This window comes from Perissodus microlepis, chromosome 17 (genome assembly GCF_051167445.1).
Source record: "Perissodus microlepis isolate ML-2025 ecotype Zambia chromosome 17, ASM5116744v1, whole genome shotgun sequence".
Classification (NCBI taxonomy): domain Eukaryota; kingdom Metazoa; phylum Chordata; class Actinopteri; order Cichliformes; family Cichlidae; genus Perissodus; species Perissodus microlepis.
In genome coordinates this window covers 20,593,817-20,608,568 of record NC_140477.1, presented here as the reverse complement: position 1 = coordinate 20,608,568, position 14,752 = coordinate 20,593,817, and the positions used below count along the sequence as shown (strand labels likewise).

General features: G+C 36.7%; 1 protein-coding gene across 1 annotated transcript; it reads right to left on the bottom strand.

Moving 5' to 3' along the window:
• Positions 1 to 777: 777 nt before the first annotated feature.
• LOC146369547 (uncharacterized) lies at positions 778 to 12,610 on the bottom strand. The gene is made up of 5 exons (XM_084910751.1): positions 5,185 to 12,610; positions 4,964 to 5,038; positions 4,429 to 4,533; positions 1,994 to 2,059; positions 778 to 1,212 (listed from the first exon to the last, which is right to left on the bottom strand). Exons 1-5 carry the CDS (start codon positions 5,302 to 5,304, stop codon positions 1,147 to 1,149), a joined length of 432 nt encoding a protein of 143 aa, XP_084766877.1. The 5' UTR covers positions 5,305 to 12,610; the 3' UTR covers positions 778 to 1,146.
• Between the last annotated feature and the right edge of the window lie 2,142 nt (positions 12,611 to 14,752).

Here is a 14,752-nt window from a genome sequence, read left to right as displayed (position 1 = left end):
TCATCATCAAAAACCTAAAGCTCCAGCATATAATCCCAAGACATAATTACATGAACTGAAAAATGGGTAAGAAATCTCTGCAAGTAAGAGCAAAGAACAAAATAACTCAAAACAATGACCCAGGAGCCCTGACAAATACTCAGTTTATGCAAATGCACCTTAACTGGACATTGCTTTATTTTGTTTTGCTTTTACAACACAGAACAACCACAGAAAGACTTTTCAAATGAAACTATGACTGATGTGCTTCCTGCAGACAAAAAACAACAAGATATTTTTTTAAAAAATGCATTCATTGTTTTACATGACTTTACAAGCACAGGCAGGTGTCAGGTTATGTGCCATTTTGACTTGATTACTTTAACATGAGCAGGTTTTGGCTTTAATTTGAACATAATAAAAATTAAGATTATTAAATGAACAATAAACTTGACAGTTAATAAAGGAGTTAGCTAGCTTGTAACTAAGACATTTTTTTTGTTTCATATACTACCATACTGCTAGAAATTTACCTCCAATAAGATTTAAAGTAAGAGAATACTTAATGTCATGTGGTGCATGAATCATGTCCATGAGCCTATGTTTATTCTTTGCTATAGCACACTGAAAATGCTTTAATGTTGTACTTGACAAAACCGTTATTTTCTTCCAGTTTGACACCATCCAGATATTTAACTGGATGTTTCTGGAATTAAATTCAAGTTTTGACCTTAGTTGTTTTCTTCTTACTTTCTTTCTTTTTTTTTTTTTTTTTTTTTTTAACTTTAACCAGTAAAATCTACTATCCTCAACAACTTCAGTCTCCACAAATTAAAAAAGATTTCAGTATATTTTTTCAAATGTTTCTGCACAGGATTACTACAATACAACATAACATCAAATAACATAAAAGAGATATGAGGCTTTTGAAAAAATGTATTGCTATTTATGTTGTACATAAAAAAGCTGCAAGAACAAAGTCCTGCAGCATGCCACAGTGCCATATATCTCCTGCTTCTCCCGCTCTATAAAAGCAAATATTACTCTTTTTTCATAAAGGACAATTTAAAAAATCACCGTCATGTCCTGACCTCTGAGTCAATTTGTTACAGCCTAACTCAGTGCAAAGGTTAAAGTCAGAGTGTGTGGCTTCACTTCAGTAGCTCCTCATGACAATGTGTCATTATGTTTGACCTGATAAATCATGAAGGAGGTAATGAGCAGGCCCAGCAGCTATAAAGACAGGCAGATGAACAGGTGGTTAGTTCACAAAAGAGGCAGTTACATTAAAAAAAAAAAAAAAAAAAAAGTTGCAGCTCAATAATGGTGGTGGTGAGAGGAAGAGAATGCTGTAACTGCGACTCCTTCAACATTACAATGACTAGCTTTCCTCTGAAGCTTGTTACTAGTTGTGGAGGATATGCTTCCTATATCAACTTGGTTTAAACAGAAGTAAGGTTTATACATTCAAGCAACATTCACAGTTCAAAGCATCACAGTGGAGGGGGGGTTTGCCTCTCCTTTCCGAAACTGTAGCAATCAGAATTATTGTCTGAAGGCCAAGAAAAATGCCCAACAGACATTTTTTTTTTTTTACCAAGTCGATCATTACGGCTTTTGCTATATTGGTCCACTTCATTGTCGTAGTTTATTTGATCTTTATTATTTATTTATTTATTTTACTTTTAAATTATTACAATCAGAATAGACCAGACTGATGAACAGGAAAGAGAAAGCCAAAAAAAAAAGAAGTTGGGAAGACAATTACCAGGAGGATCAGTTTTAAAGTTGTTCATTTTCGCTAGCTCAGTGTAGTTTCTCTTTTATCACATGTATTTATTTTTAGGATGTGGATCAACATGCAAAGGCATTCTCAGCAAACACTGACATCTGTATTATTAATAGATAATGGTGAACAAGCAGATACAGTGAAATATCACTAAATATTATTTTATTAAATATAGAAATTTCTTAAAAAGCACTAGTTACAAAGGAAAACAACAGTGGCACTCACTGCTATGACAGCAAATCCAAAGCAGAAGCCCATAGTGATCTCGGTTTGGACGAACTCCCTACAGGACTGATAAAGTGGAGGGAAAATGGTCATTATCTGGTATATAACTGACAAGCAGACAGCAACACCAATTTCATGCAATAATAGGTCAAATGTCGACCTGGGAAGCAACGGAGTACAAATATTTTGTTGCTGAACTTAAGTAGAATATTCAGGAAGTTGACTTGATTATTTATGTTTCTGACTTTTTACTTTTACTCCCTACATTTTAAAGCAAATATCTGTACTTTCTACTCCTTACACTTTTAGAAAAGATATGCCTTGAAACATAAGCCTGAAAAGTAATATACTAGAAGACAATCCTATTAGTGTGTCACTATGTTGTATGGTATCACATGCAAAGATGTAAAAGACGCTAACCTACGTAATTTATGCACAATATATAGTGCCATAAATAGTTGGCTAAAGTTACGCCAGTGTGGGTGTTTTTTGTTTGATTGTTTTTTAAATGAGTGCAGATTGCCATAAGCTGTGACTGCAGAGTTTTCTGCTCAGTCCTTGTGCCAGAAGAGGCATGTTGTTTTGTTTGTTTGTTAAGCCACTTAAATGAACCTAACAACTGGTTTGTGGAGTGCCCTAATGGACACTAATTTTTGCTCAAAATGTCATTAATTTGTATGTAGGGGTGAGAAGAGAGCGATGGGTTTCTACATTTTCTCCAGCCATCTGTAAAACACATGGAAAACTCGGCTGCCATATTGCACCATCGGCCCCTCTGGCCATCACCGGTAGGTGAAGCGTCTTGCCCAAGGACACAACAACCAAGACAGACAGAGCCGGGGATCGAACCGGCAACCTTCCGGTTACAAGATGAGCTTCCCAACCCCCTGAACCACCTTTTAGCAAATGCCAAAAGGACAAGGGACTTCTTCCAGGAGAATAATATCACTCTTTTTGGCCATCCTTATGCTCCTCCTGATCTAAATCCAATTGAGAACCTTTGCGGATGGATGGCAAGGGAAGTTTACAAAAATGTACAACAGTTCCAGACAGTAGACCAATCAATCAAGCCTTTTATTTGTCACATGCAAAGTTTACACCTGCAGTGAAATTGGAGGAATGTTCCCACTCACCTCATGGAAAGGCTTTGTGGTCCTAAAGTTTTGATCAGCTGTAAAACAGCCTGTTTTATTGTAAGCATTGTTTTCAATAAACTGCAGGCTCAAAAAATGTTTTGTTTCACTCCCATTTCTTCTTGTTGCATGTTAAAGTTCTACTTGGAACCTTGTTAAGATCCAACCATGCAAAATAAGATTTTTGGCATTTTTAAGTGGTCTTAAACATTTGCTCAGGACTGTGTAAATTGTATTGTAGGCAACAACTTCATTTTTCAGCTTGAGAGTGATCCCAAACACACATAAAAATATATATGAAACATAATTATTCATGGAGTGCCCTCCCTTGAGCCCAGACCCCAATATTTTGAAGCAGTGTGGGATCATCTTGACTGGAACCAATAACAGTCAAAATCTGAAAGCTTTTCACAAGTTCAGGCTGTGTTAAAAAGTAAAGGTAATACCAAATATTGACCCCCAAGCTCTATTTTTATAGAAAGCCATGGGTGCCAAAATGAATTCAATAAACACATCATTAAATAAGTAATTAAATGTTTAATTAATTATTTAGTCCAGATTTCCAGGGACAGTCTTTGTTTTCCTGATGAACATCAGTAATATTATCATAGACACAAATTTATTCCTTTTTCATGTTGACTGCAAACAATTTTACATATATGATCATAATATGTAAAATTACATACCTAAACCATAATTGATGACCTCATATCAAATTTGTACGTAGACTGAGACTGTACCTAGACTGTTTGAATTGTGTTATACTATCTAGTCTTTATTCACAAACTCTTAAATACCAGCAATTCTGCAGGTGAGAGAATAAAAGTTCAAACTGTCGGGAACAGGTTATATCGCTTCAGTTTGAAATCAGCTGGAAGCACAACATTTTCACTGATTTGTTTACTTACAGGATGTTTATGTGATTACAATGATAGGTTTATTTTGGGCTTTCATGCTCAGAAACATAAGTAAATAAAAACCACAGTCTTCTATCTTGCTTATTATGATTATGATATAATTATAGAATCTCTGAAAAAATGTAAAAAGTATAGGTAGTGTGACAAGCTTTAAATGAATGTGCCTCCACATTATTGCCTCTGATGGATTCAAAAGACATTGCCATCATTTTTAATGAAATACTAAATACTGTTTAGTGGCATTACTACTGGTTGCATAGTTTACATCACAAATAACAGATATCCTTATGGTCAAAGACCAGCTAAGGACCAGCCAGGTGGATATTCTAAGTGACTTTAACTACAAGGAACATTTGACATTCCAGTTCAATTTTATAAAACCAACCTGAGGTTTTGATGTGCATTCATATCCTCTTGAAGACCTGCATTCACAGGAGTCAGGGTTTTGGTCGTGCCAGTCCTTAGCACTCACTATTCCGCAGCATTTGAACTGTTAGCAAATGAGGGAGGGACTTTCATAAATGAAAATAATCAACAAAATTCTACACTACTGTGTTTTTATCACTATGATGGGTATAAAATCATTATCACTGCAAAACAATTAAATCCAGAAAGTGAATATCTGTATTAGATGCAATCAAACATTTCTTTGACTGCAACAGTGAAAATATTATCTAACTCAAATTTGAAATTTTATGCCATGCTGGATAGCAATGTGCATCTCTGGGGCCTTCCAGTGCTACTGCTAAGTATGGACAGACTTGACTTTTCAAACGTGAGACCTCAATCTGACCCAGAAACCAAACAGCAGTTTCCATTGGAAAAGCTGACAGAGTGAGAAAACATGACCAGGAGTGTGCTTGTTGTTTGTTTTATAATAATGCACTTGTGTAAGACTGGCAGCATCAAATTTTTCTGACCTGGTTTCTTTCAACAGCTGCAATGACGCCAAAGATCATCATGATGATCATTCCAATCCCCATGAGGCCTGCGAACTGTACATGGAACAATACTTGGAATACATGGAACATTACCACATCATCATTTTGTTCTAGTTTTGTTCATTGTAAAATTAACAACAAAAAGATAAACAGCTATCACTTTCTTTGTTATCTTGTTTAATGTGGACTCTTGTACTTACTATTGTGAGCATGAGGACTTTCTCAGAACATGCAGCATATATTCCCAGGATGGAGACACCTAGGGCGACAATGGCAAACAGAAATATCCAGCCCAAACCTGGCATAACCATATTTGACATGTCCTCCGGGAAAATAGGGAAACAACACAAACAAAAATAAACAAAGCATCATTTCTTGGAATGAACAACATTGTTCTGTCTTGAGTGTTTATATGCTAATGGGACAAATAAGTAGCCCTGAATATTGTATTTCTATTGTTATACATCAGAAAACTGTGAAGCTTTTATTTTGATATGTGCATAGACAGGAAGCAGGAAGTGCAGAGAACATTGGAAAAAGCATGGCCACACCTTTGAAATCTGTTGTGTTGAATCCAAAATAATCCTTCAGAGGAGTCCTTCAGAAAGCAAAGGTGTTTTGTGACATTATTTTCTTCCTATTTTGAAGTACAGTAGTTGTAGTTCGTAGCTTCTGAGCTAATGATACAAATGTACGCTCACCTGCTTATTTTTTGTTGTATTATTATTCAGATGTATATCTACAAGATACTTATTTTGTAGTCTCCTATGTTACTGCCTATAGTTACCTGCTGATTATATGACAATCCATTAAGAGTTTTGTTTTATGTGTTTTTCACTCCAGTTCAATGATGTCAGGTCAACATGATTGCTATGTTCGAAGTCATTAAAGGAGCAAGTATGCTCACCTTCCTGGCTCTTGAAAAGGAGTTTGGCTGGTTGTTTATCTATGTTCACACTCACGGACTTCAACACATAGAGAGAACAGTACAAACACCAAAGACAATTGCCCAAGAAAACAGGTTTGTAGGTTAAGTTACATTTAAAATTATTTAAAATATTTGAGGTGCTAGGTACTGGAGTCCAATAGAAATGGAAAGCATATTTAATTAGCTGAAATGAGCCAAAACATCACCCCATTATGACATAAGACATGGTTCGTGACTAAATCGTCCTCAGAGCTCATGAATGCATTTCAGGGCATTTGTTTCAGAGCACTACTGAACTCTTTTACACTATAACAACAACGCAATATAGTTTCAACAACAAGTCATCATGACATCATGACTTTATCATTCATCCATTCCTCTTCTACCTCTTGTCCAACTCCTGGAGCCTATTCCAGCCACCTCCTGTGTACATCCTGGACAGGTCGCCAGCCTGTCCCTGGGCTAACACAGAGAGAAAGGCAAGTATTCCCGCTCACGATCATAATTTAAAATCACCAAGTAACCTAACCCCACTAACTGCATGCATTTGGACTGTGGGAGTAGAGACCCCACACAGACATGAGGAGAACATACACACTTGAGCAAGTATTTGCATATTTGGTCCTCAGCCGCTGTGTGACTGCACTTTAGCAATGAGTGAAACCCCTGGAATGATAACAATGCCTACGAGCTGTTTTAAAATTTAGCTAAAGTGTGTACACGTGCACAGCGTTTATCAGCCGAAGAGCAGAGATTGCTCTCCACTAAGTACAAGTTTTAAACACTGATGGATGACCTCAGAAGCAGTCTGTCATACATGACACTGATTATGATGTGAGCAATATTTGTGCATGTCTGCAATTTTTAATCTAAAAAACATCCAACTGCCCCCTAATATTTTTTTTTACATTACTTTACTAAAGAAAACGTTGGCTTAAAAGTCTTATTATGTTTTAAAGTTTACACTCCTAAATTGTCTTTCATGTACGCATTTCACCAAAGACAAATGCACAACCAAACAGAAATTGTTCAAGCCTCTGATGAGTATAAACTATGTGCTTTATTGTCTTTCATTTCTCTTACGGTGTGCAGCAAGTAAAGAATGGTAGCCGTTGCTAACCATCGTTCATCACCCAAAAAAAACTGAGCTTATAAACATTTCTCCAACCCCAGTTCCAAAAAGGTGGTAAACTTCCTAAAACTTAAATAAAAATAGAATGAAATGATTTTCTGACCTAGTAAACCCAAATCTTATTCACTATAAAATACAGAAAGCATATTAAACTGGAAAAAATGTATAATTTCAAGAGACATGTCTCAAAGAAGTTGAGAAATCTAAAAAGTACTATAAAGAGCAGACGTACACCAATCTGCTAAAACTGTGTCTACAAACTGTGGAACAATTTAAAAAAAAATGCTCCTCAATTCAAAATTGTGACAAATATTAATATTTAATTATCTACATTACACAATATCATCAAAGATTCAGAGAATCTGGAGAGCTGGAGATTTCCTCCTGTTAAAAGTGAGTTTTTCCTTCCCACTGTCACCATATGCTTTCTATGGAAAGTAAAAAAGCTCATAAGATCACCTGGAAGTGTTGCATAAAGACAAGACTACAGCATTATTATCACGGTACCATACGTTCTCTTTCTCGAGAGACTACGGTAGATAGTTGTGGCCTGATGGTAGATTCAAACTTAGGACCTGCTTGCTGTGAGGCAAGAAAATCTGAGGAAGGCAAACTTAAAGTAAACTTGCAGTGACTGACAACCCAAGAGAAATCACAACCGCAGAGAGCATTATTCTGGCATGCTGCAGAATGCAAAATAGGAAGCCTAGTTGTTTTCCTCTACCAACAGCTTTTTTTTGCTAAACTAAGACTGTCATATTAACTGTACAGATATGAGACAGGTATTAGAGGAGGGCAATTAAAAAATTGTCTATCACTGATTGACAGTCCACTTTTTAATGGCGAATTAAGATTATCTCTATATGTGGTCATTTATATTTAGCAGCATGGCTCAGAGTAGCCATGCTGCTGAAAGCTTAGTTACTTAAGGTTTTATTTTGTAAGTAAAAAAAAGTAAAATTTTATTTATTTAGCACATTTCTAGATAAAAGATTACAAAGTGCTTCACAAGGTATAAAACAAAAACAGACAAAAGTTAACAAAATGCAATTCTAAAAAGATGTGTTTTTAGTTGTTTTTTAAAAGTGATCACTGAGTCCACAGATCTTAAGTTCTGAGGAGGAGAGTTCCACAGTCTGGTGGCCACATGTCAAAAGTTCTATCTCCCTTGGTTTTCAGCCTTGTATGCTGAATAACAAGTAGGCCCTGATCACAAGACCTCAGGGACCTACTAGGGACATAGGGCTGTAAAAGTTCAATGATGTAGGCTGGTGCTTGTCCTTGAAGAGCTTTAAATGTCAGAACCAGTATCTTAAAATGGACTCTGAATTCAACGGGGAACCAGTGCAGCTGTATAAGCAACGGTGTTACATGAGAGTACTTAGATGTTTTTTTCAGAAGCCTTGCTGCAGCATTTTGGACAATCAGCAGACGCTCCAGGGAGTTTTTGTATAGACATGTAAATGGTGAATTACAATAGTTGTTCGTGATGAAATGAATGCAAGAATAACAATCTCCAGTTCAGTATGAGAAACTATAGGGCTCAATTTAGAAATGTTTCTTAAATGATAGAAGCAGGACCGAACCAGAGATTTGACGTGAACATCCAGGGTAAGAGCAGAATCAAAGGTTACCCCTAGGTTCCTGATAGACGATTTCACAAATGTTGAAAGAGGACCAAAAGCATTCATTATGTTAGGTACATGTCTGTCTGGAGCACATACAAGGACTTCAGTCTTTTCTTCATTAAGTTGGAGGAAGTTGTCAGCCATCCGACCTTTGATGGATTCTAAGCACACATTTAGAATCTGCAGCTTAGAAACATCTTCAGGTTTAAAAGAAATATATAGCTGGATGTCGTCTGCGTAGCAGTGGTAGCAAATGTCCTCAAAGGGGTAAAAATATGCTGGAGAGGAAGTAGATATATTAAAAACAATAAGGGCCCCAGCACAGAACGTTGTGGTACACCATAGGACAGGGACGTGGAAGATGACCTGTACTTAGAGACCGCCACAGAAAAGTAACATTCATAGAGATACGAGGAGAACCACTCTAAGGCAGACCCAGATACACCAACCCAGTATCTCAGCCTGTCAAGCCAAATGTAATGGTCAACGGTGTCAAAGGCTGACGTGAGGTCCAACATTAGGAGTACAGAACATTTTCCTGCATCGTTTTGCATCAGAATGTCACTGGAAACTCTAAGAAGGGCTGTCTCAGTAGAATGAGCTCTACTAAAGCCAGACTGAAATTTATCAAAGATATTATGTTTGTCTAAAACTGCTGTAAGCTGCTTAGCCGCAACCTTCTCTAATATCTTAACAATTAACAGTATTTTTGAGATTGGTCTGTAATTGCTAGTGAGAGATGGGTCCAGCGTGGGGGTTTTTAACAGGGGGTGTATAACAGCAGTTTTAAAATAATCAGGGACTTTACCAGACCCCAGTGAGGTGTTAACTATGGTGAACACACAGGGACCAATAGAGTGGAAGACATTTTTGTGAGTTTTGTGAGTTTGTTTCAATTTGTTTTAGTTCCTGCCATGTTATTGACATGCCAGTTTCAGCTGTGTCACACTACCCTCATGTGTATAATTGTTTGATTATCTTGTATTTATATACCCTCCCTTCTCAGTAGTCTTTGTCAGTGTGTCTGTTAACCTGTCCTTGTGTCTGTCCTTTTGATGGTAACAAGAAGTTTACGTACTTCTTTTCTACTTTGGCTTTCGTTTCACTGTCCTTTAGAATTTTGCTAACTGTCTAATTAAGAGCTGTGTTTTATTGTTTAGGCTCACTTTTTAGTCTTTGCAGTTGCAATTCTGACAGTGTTGAAAGGTGTTGTTGTGGCTTTGTCAATACCAACAGGTCTCCCAAGACTGAAGCAGTGAATAATATTGAAGTCTTTCTAAACTGATGCTGTTTCTCCGCCCATGATTTGTCATTTTATTTTGTTTAATGAGCAGTATGCTGTCGGGTGTGGCCGGGCGAGATATGTGGATATTTCTTTAAGACACTCCGGCTCGCCCGGCCACACCTGACAGCTTACATAAAAAACATCTGTGCAGACGTGCCACTGGTGATAGTTTGATCGGAACACTTCTCCAAGCAGTCTGGAGGTGGAGAGATGGTCTCTCACTCAGAGAACCAAGGTTACACACTAACTGTATGGTATGTTGAGTTTCAGGCCTTACTTCACCTACTTCCAAGTTGCATCGAGAGGGACAAATATCTGTTGAGGTGAAGACTCCAGCAACACTTAAAACACTGGGAAACAACTATTACCAGACCAACACGTTTTGGCTTGTGGCATTCATCAAGGTCATTACAAAACACCATGGGAATTATTTCCTTCCTTATATATTCTGATAAGCCAATTGCATGCCATTTGTTACAAAGAATCTTTTGGTATTAGAAGTAGAACTTCCTCAGGTTATCCGTGGTTTCATGATTAATGTCCAGTTCAAAAAGCGAGGTACTTCTTATAACCTACATTTTTTTGAAACCACACAACACAGATGTCTTTAAATGTCATCTTTTCTCGTGGCAGAGGAGGAAATATTACTAAACTGGTGCTCAAACCAGCCTTCCTGCCTGTCCAGGATGTGTACATCCTTACCACTGAAAGAGTGGCCACTGGCCTGTAGGTGTAAGTAGACTGCGGAGTCCTGTTGACGAAATAGCTCTTCTGTGTTGTGCCATCCGCTTAGGCAGAGGATCTTTGGTTTCCATGTTGTATAAAGAATGGCAATTGTCCTGGCACTTAAAAGCACACGCTATATTACATAATTTCTACTGGGAAACCCAATCATTGGGGTTGGCCAATTTTTGACCTTGAGTGCGTTGGGCTTGAAACCTATAGAGAGACTTTTTTTTTTTGATAAATTCCACAACTGGACTTGTTGCATAGCTGATGTCATATCACAGTACCACACTGGAATTCACTGAGCTTCTGGGAGGACCCATACACACTTCACAAATGTTTGAAGAAGCAGTCTTCATGGCGATGGTTGATTTTCTACAACTGAGGCCACTGGAACAGCTGATTTCAATGATTTGAATAGGTTCAATTTTATTTATATATTGCCAAATACCAACAACAGTTGTGTCAAGGTGCTTTATATCACAGGAGCTACAGTATCCAGTGTCATACATAGTGAGGAGGTAAGATCATTAACAAGATAATCAACGTCTGTTCGAGTAGTGTTCAGGTAGCTGCTCTGCTCTGTGTTGGTACAGGGCATTGAAGATGATAACAGTGAGTGAATTATATTCTTAAACTTAGTTACAGCACTTTCAGAAAGACATCTGCTGTGATGAAGTCTACTACCCACTGCTGTGTAATCAATTATTGTAACTTTAAATGAGGGAATGATCAGACAAGAGAGCGTTTTCAGGAAACACTGTTAAATGTTCAATTTCTATGCCATATGTTAAAAAAAGATCTAGAGTGTGATTATAGTTGTGGGTGGGTTCTTTTACATTTTGGGAAAAGACAATTGAGTCTAATAACAGATTAAATGCTGTGTTGAGGCTGTCATTTTTAGCATCTATATGTAATGACACACTGAACTTAAAGGTTGGGCTTGGACTGACTGGACATGAAAAGGAATTAAAATAATAAAAGTAGTAAGTCAGACTTGGGGGCACTGGAAAATCAAATACATAAAATGAAATAATACAAAAATTGAACATAAATAATTTCTTAAGTCAAAAATAAAGAATCAGGAGGCAAAAACAAAAACTCAAAAGGCTGATTTGAAGACCCAGGACAGTAATAAAGTATATAATCTCTGAGTTAAAGCATAGTATGTGTTTTGATTTTGATTAAATGCTCAGTTCAGATTGTGTAAAATATTTTTTTCAGAAATGATTGTATTATATCTGTCACGTCACTGGGTTTGGTGACCCAGTGCTTGTGTTTTTGGCTTAAGTTATACTCTTTGAACTATGGTTTTCTGTTTGTATTATATTTATAGTTCCTGGTTTCTAGGTTTCTGTTCTCTGTGTGTTCTATGCTTAGTCTTAGTTTTCTGTCTTTATGTCTTCCCTGTGTTCTACGTGTAGTTACTTTTTACTCTGTGCTTCCTGTTCCCTCTGTTTCAGGGTCTGTCATGTTTCCACGTCTGTGTGTCAAATATGGGTCGTTATGTCTGATTTGTCCCAGCTGTGTTCCCACCCATTCCCCATCCTCTTGTTGTCCTGCCTGTGTATTTAAGCCGTGTGTCTACCTTTGTTTGTTGTTGATTCGTCTGCTTGTCATCCTGTGTTTCATCTGTGTTTCTCCTGCTGCTGGTTCCTCTGTGTTTCAAGGTTTTTTCCCCTTTTCCTGGTTCTTTGTCTCAAGTTCCATGTTTCCATGTTTCTGGTTAGCTTTCCCAGTTTAGGTTTATCTTAGTCTCTACCATTCTCTGCTTTTTTGTGTGTTTTGCCTCCCACTGTAAATAAAGCTCACGCTCAGTAATCAGTGCCTGCTCTTGAGGCCACACTCTTCACCTCAAGTCAGATCGTGACACCATCATATATTAACTATTTTTTGGCTTTTTCAGTTTATTTAATATATTCAAATAATCTCTAGCTTGTTTCTAAATTGGTACAGGTGGATTCAAAGGACATGTTGTTGTTTCTTACCTGTGTGCTGTTGGCAGTGCGCTTTACTACCAAGGGAATAAGTGTACATCCCAGGATCTGAAGAAACAGAATCACAGTATGTTAGAATATGTGATGAACTCGTTTGCTTATCTTTCAAACTATAAATTAATAAAACGGTAACTATCAAATTTGATTTTCATACAGAACATTTAAAAACTGAACTTTACATTTTGCATGAAAAAAATGTTTAACATACATTTTCTAATGCTCATAACTTTTTAAGTTACGTGTCATACCATCAGTTAAGAAAGCACATGATTTTTCTTTTTATTCCTCGTGGTTGAGATCAGAGCTTTTGTCATTCCAGCTATGTGACACTTGAGGGAGCCAGAGAGCTAAAAAAATGGATCGCTTGCTGGTCCAAACACCCATACAAAAAGTGTCTCACATTTATTCAGATAGAACTCTTCAAACTAGATTACTAATCTATATAATATGATAATTTGTCTAAAAAAATTCCACAGACATGCAGATATTTCTATTTAGAATTTTGTATTTAAAGATTAAAATAAATAAAAAATATGGAAACTGTGAATATGTGTGTTACACCTAAAAAGGAAAAATGTCTCTTATTATTCTCTTGAACAAAATCTGTTTAATTTCATGCTTTTCAATTAAGTTATTGTATGAAAGATGTGTTTTCTATAATCATTGATTTGATTGCATACATTTTTATGAAGTTTTTTGTCTGACTGGAGAAATATATATTAAAAGCTAATCAAACACCTCATTTAATGCTTCAACCCCCATTGCCTTTTGGTTATTACATTACTACATTATTACATTACATTTTTTTTTATTTGATCGGGGTGTTATTTATACATTTAAAATCTATTTGCACTTTATGAAGATTACATTTTTTTTTTATTTACATCAAGAATAGAAAAAAAAGGCTGTTTTCTTTTCTTTGAAGTGATCTTGGCCTGTCTGTTTTTTGTTTGGTTTTTTTCGGGGGGGGGGGTTTCCTCTTTAAGCATACCAAAGCTAGTAAAAGCTGAAAATCTTTTTTCCATCTTTTTTTCTTTCAACCCCCCCCCCCTAAAAGATAAGTAAGAAAAACTACAGACACTGAAATAAAATCAGAGTTTCCACTTACCGCAAAAAATGAGTTGAAGCCAATAAAAACACGCTTTAGTGGTGGATTAATTTTTCCCATTTTCACTTTGTAGAGGGTGACTAACAAGAGGTGAAGCAGACTGAATGTAGTGGAGTGTGATGATGTGTAGCTTTGTGCACTCTGATAAACTTGCCTGAAAGTGAAAGTAACTGCAGGAAAACACAGAAGTAAAGCACAACTGAAGACAAACCCTCACATGTGAACTTTACCCTTCATGAACTACAACCTGAAAACCGGAAACCATTTTCTTGTTTCATATATAGATTGTTTTTCTCTTGTTACTACTTGATGCTGATGTGGCTTGAAGAAACCTTCGATTGTTTTTTAAGAGATTAATTCTTTATAAGACATCATTTAATACAAAGGGTTTTTTTTAAACAAAATGACACCAAATGTTATTTAAATTTTTATTCAAGTACCACCAAAATAATCATGTTTAACAATCAACACAACTGATCTAACCACATTAAACAAAGAATGAGAAAACATCAAATGAAAAGTGAATATCCTGATGAAATATTTCTTAAGTTCATAGCTAGGATATGTGATAAACAAACATGCAGAGTTCAAAATAAAGTCTGTAGACAGTTAAGATACTATGTATATCGGGGGCATCAGACTTAAAGCCCAATTCAATTCTATCTGGCCCGTGCAATTGTTTCATGAGTCAGTTATTAATGGCTCGTTAGTTTGTGGGAGCCTCTGTTCAGGCTTCAGACCCATTGAGAATCCATACAGGCATGGGTGGGCACACCATGCGAGCCAATAATGTAAAAGAAGGAAGGCGGCAAATGTTCCACAGGAAGTGTAGTGGTACAGGCCACATAGAAAGAGAGAGAAGGAGCTGGATTAAATGCAAGCGTGTCAGAAAAAGTTTAAAAAAAAAACATGCAAAAACGTAAAATGGGCATCTGTGTCACGATTTCCGGAGAGAGTGAGGAGT

Coding starts and splice junctions, on each gene's coding strand:
- LOC146369547 (XM_084910751.1), bottom strand. CDS start 5,304: ATGTCAAATATGGTTATGCCAGGTTTGGGCTGGATATTTCTGTTTGCC. Junction 4,534..4,963: donor CAGCTGTTGAAAGAAACCAG/GTCAGAAAAATT, acceptor ATTTGCTAACAG/TTCAAATGCTGCGGAATAGT. Junction 2,060..4,428: donor AATGCACATCAAAACCTCAG/GTTGGTTTTATA, acceptor CCACTTTATCAG/TCCTGTAGGGAGTTCGTCCA.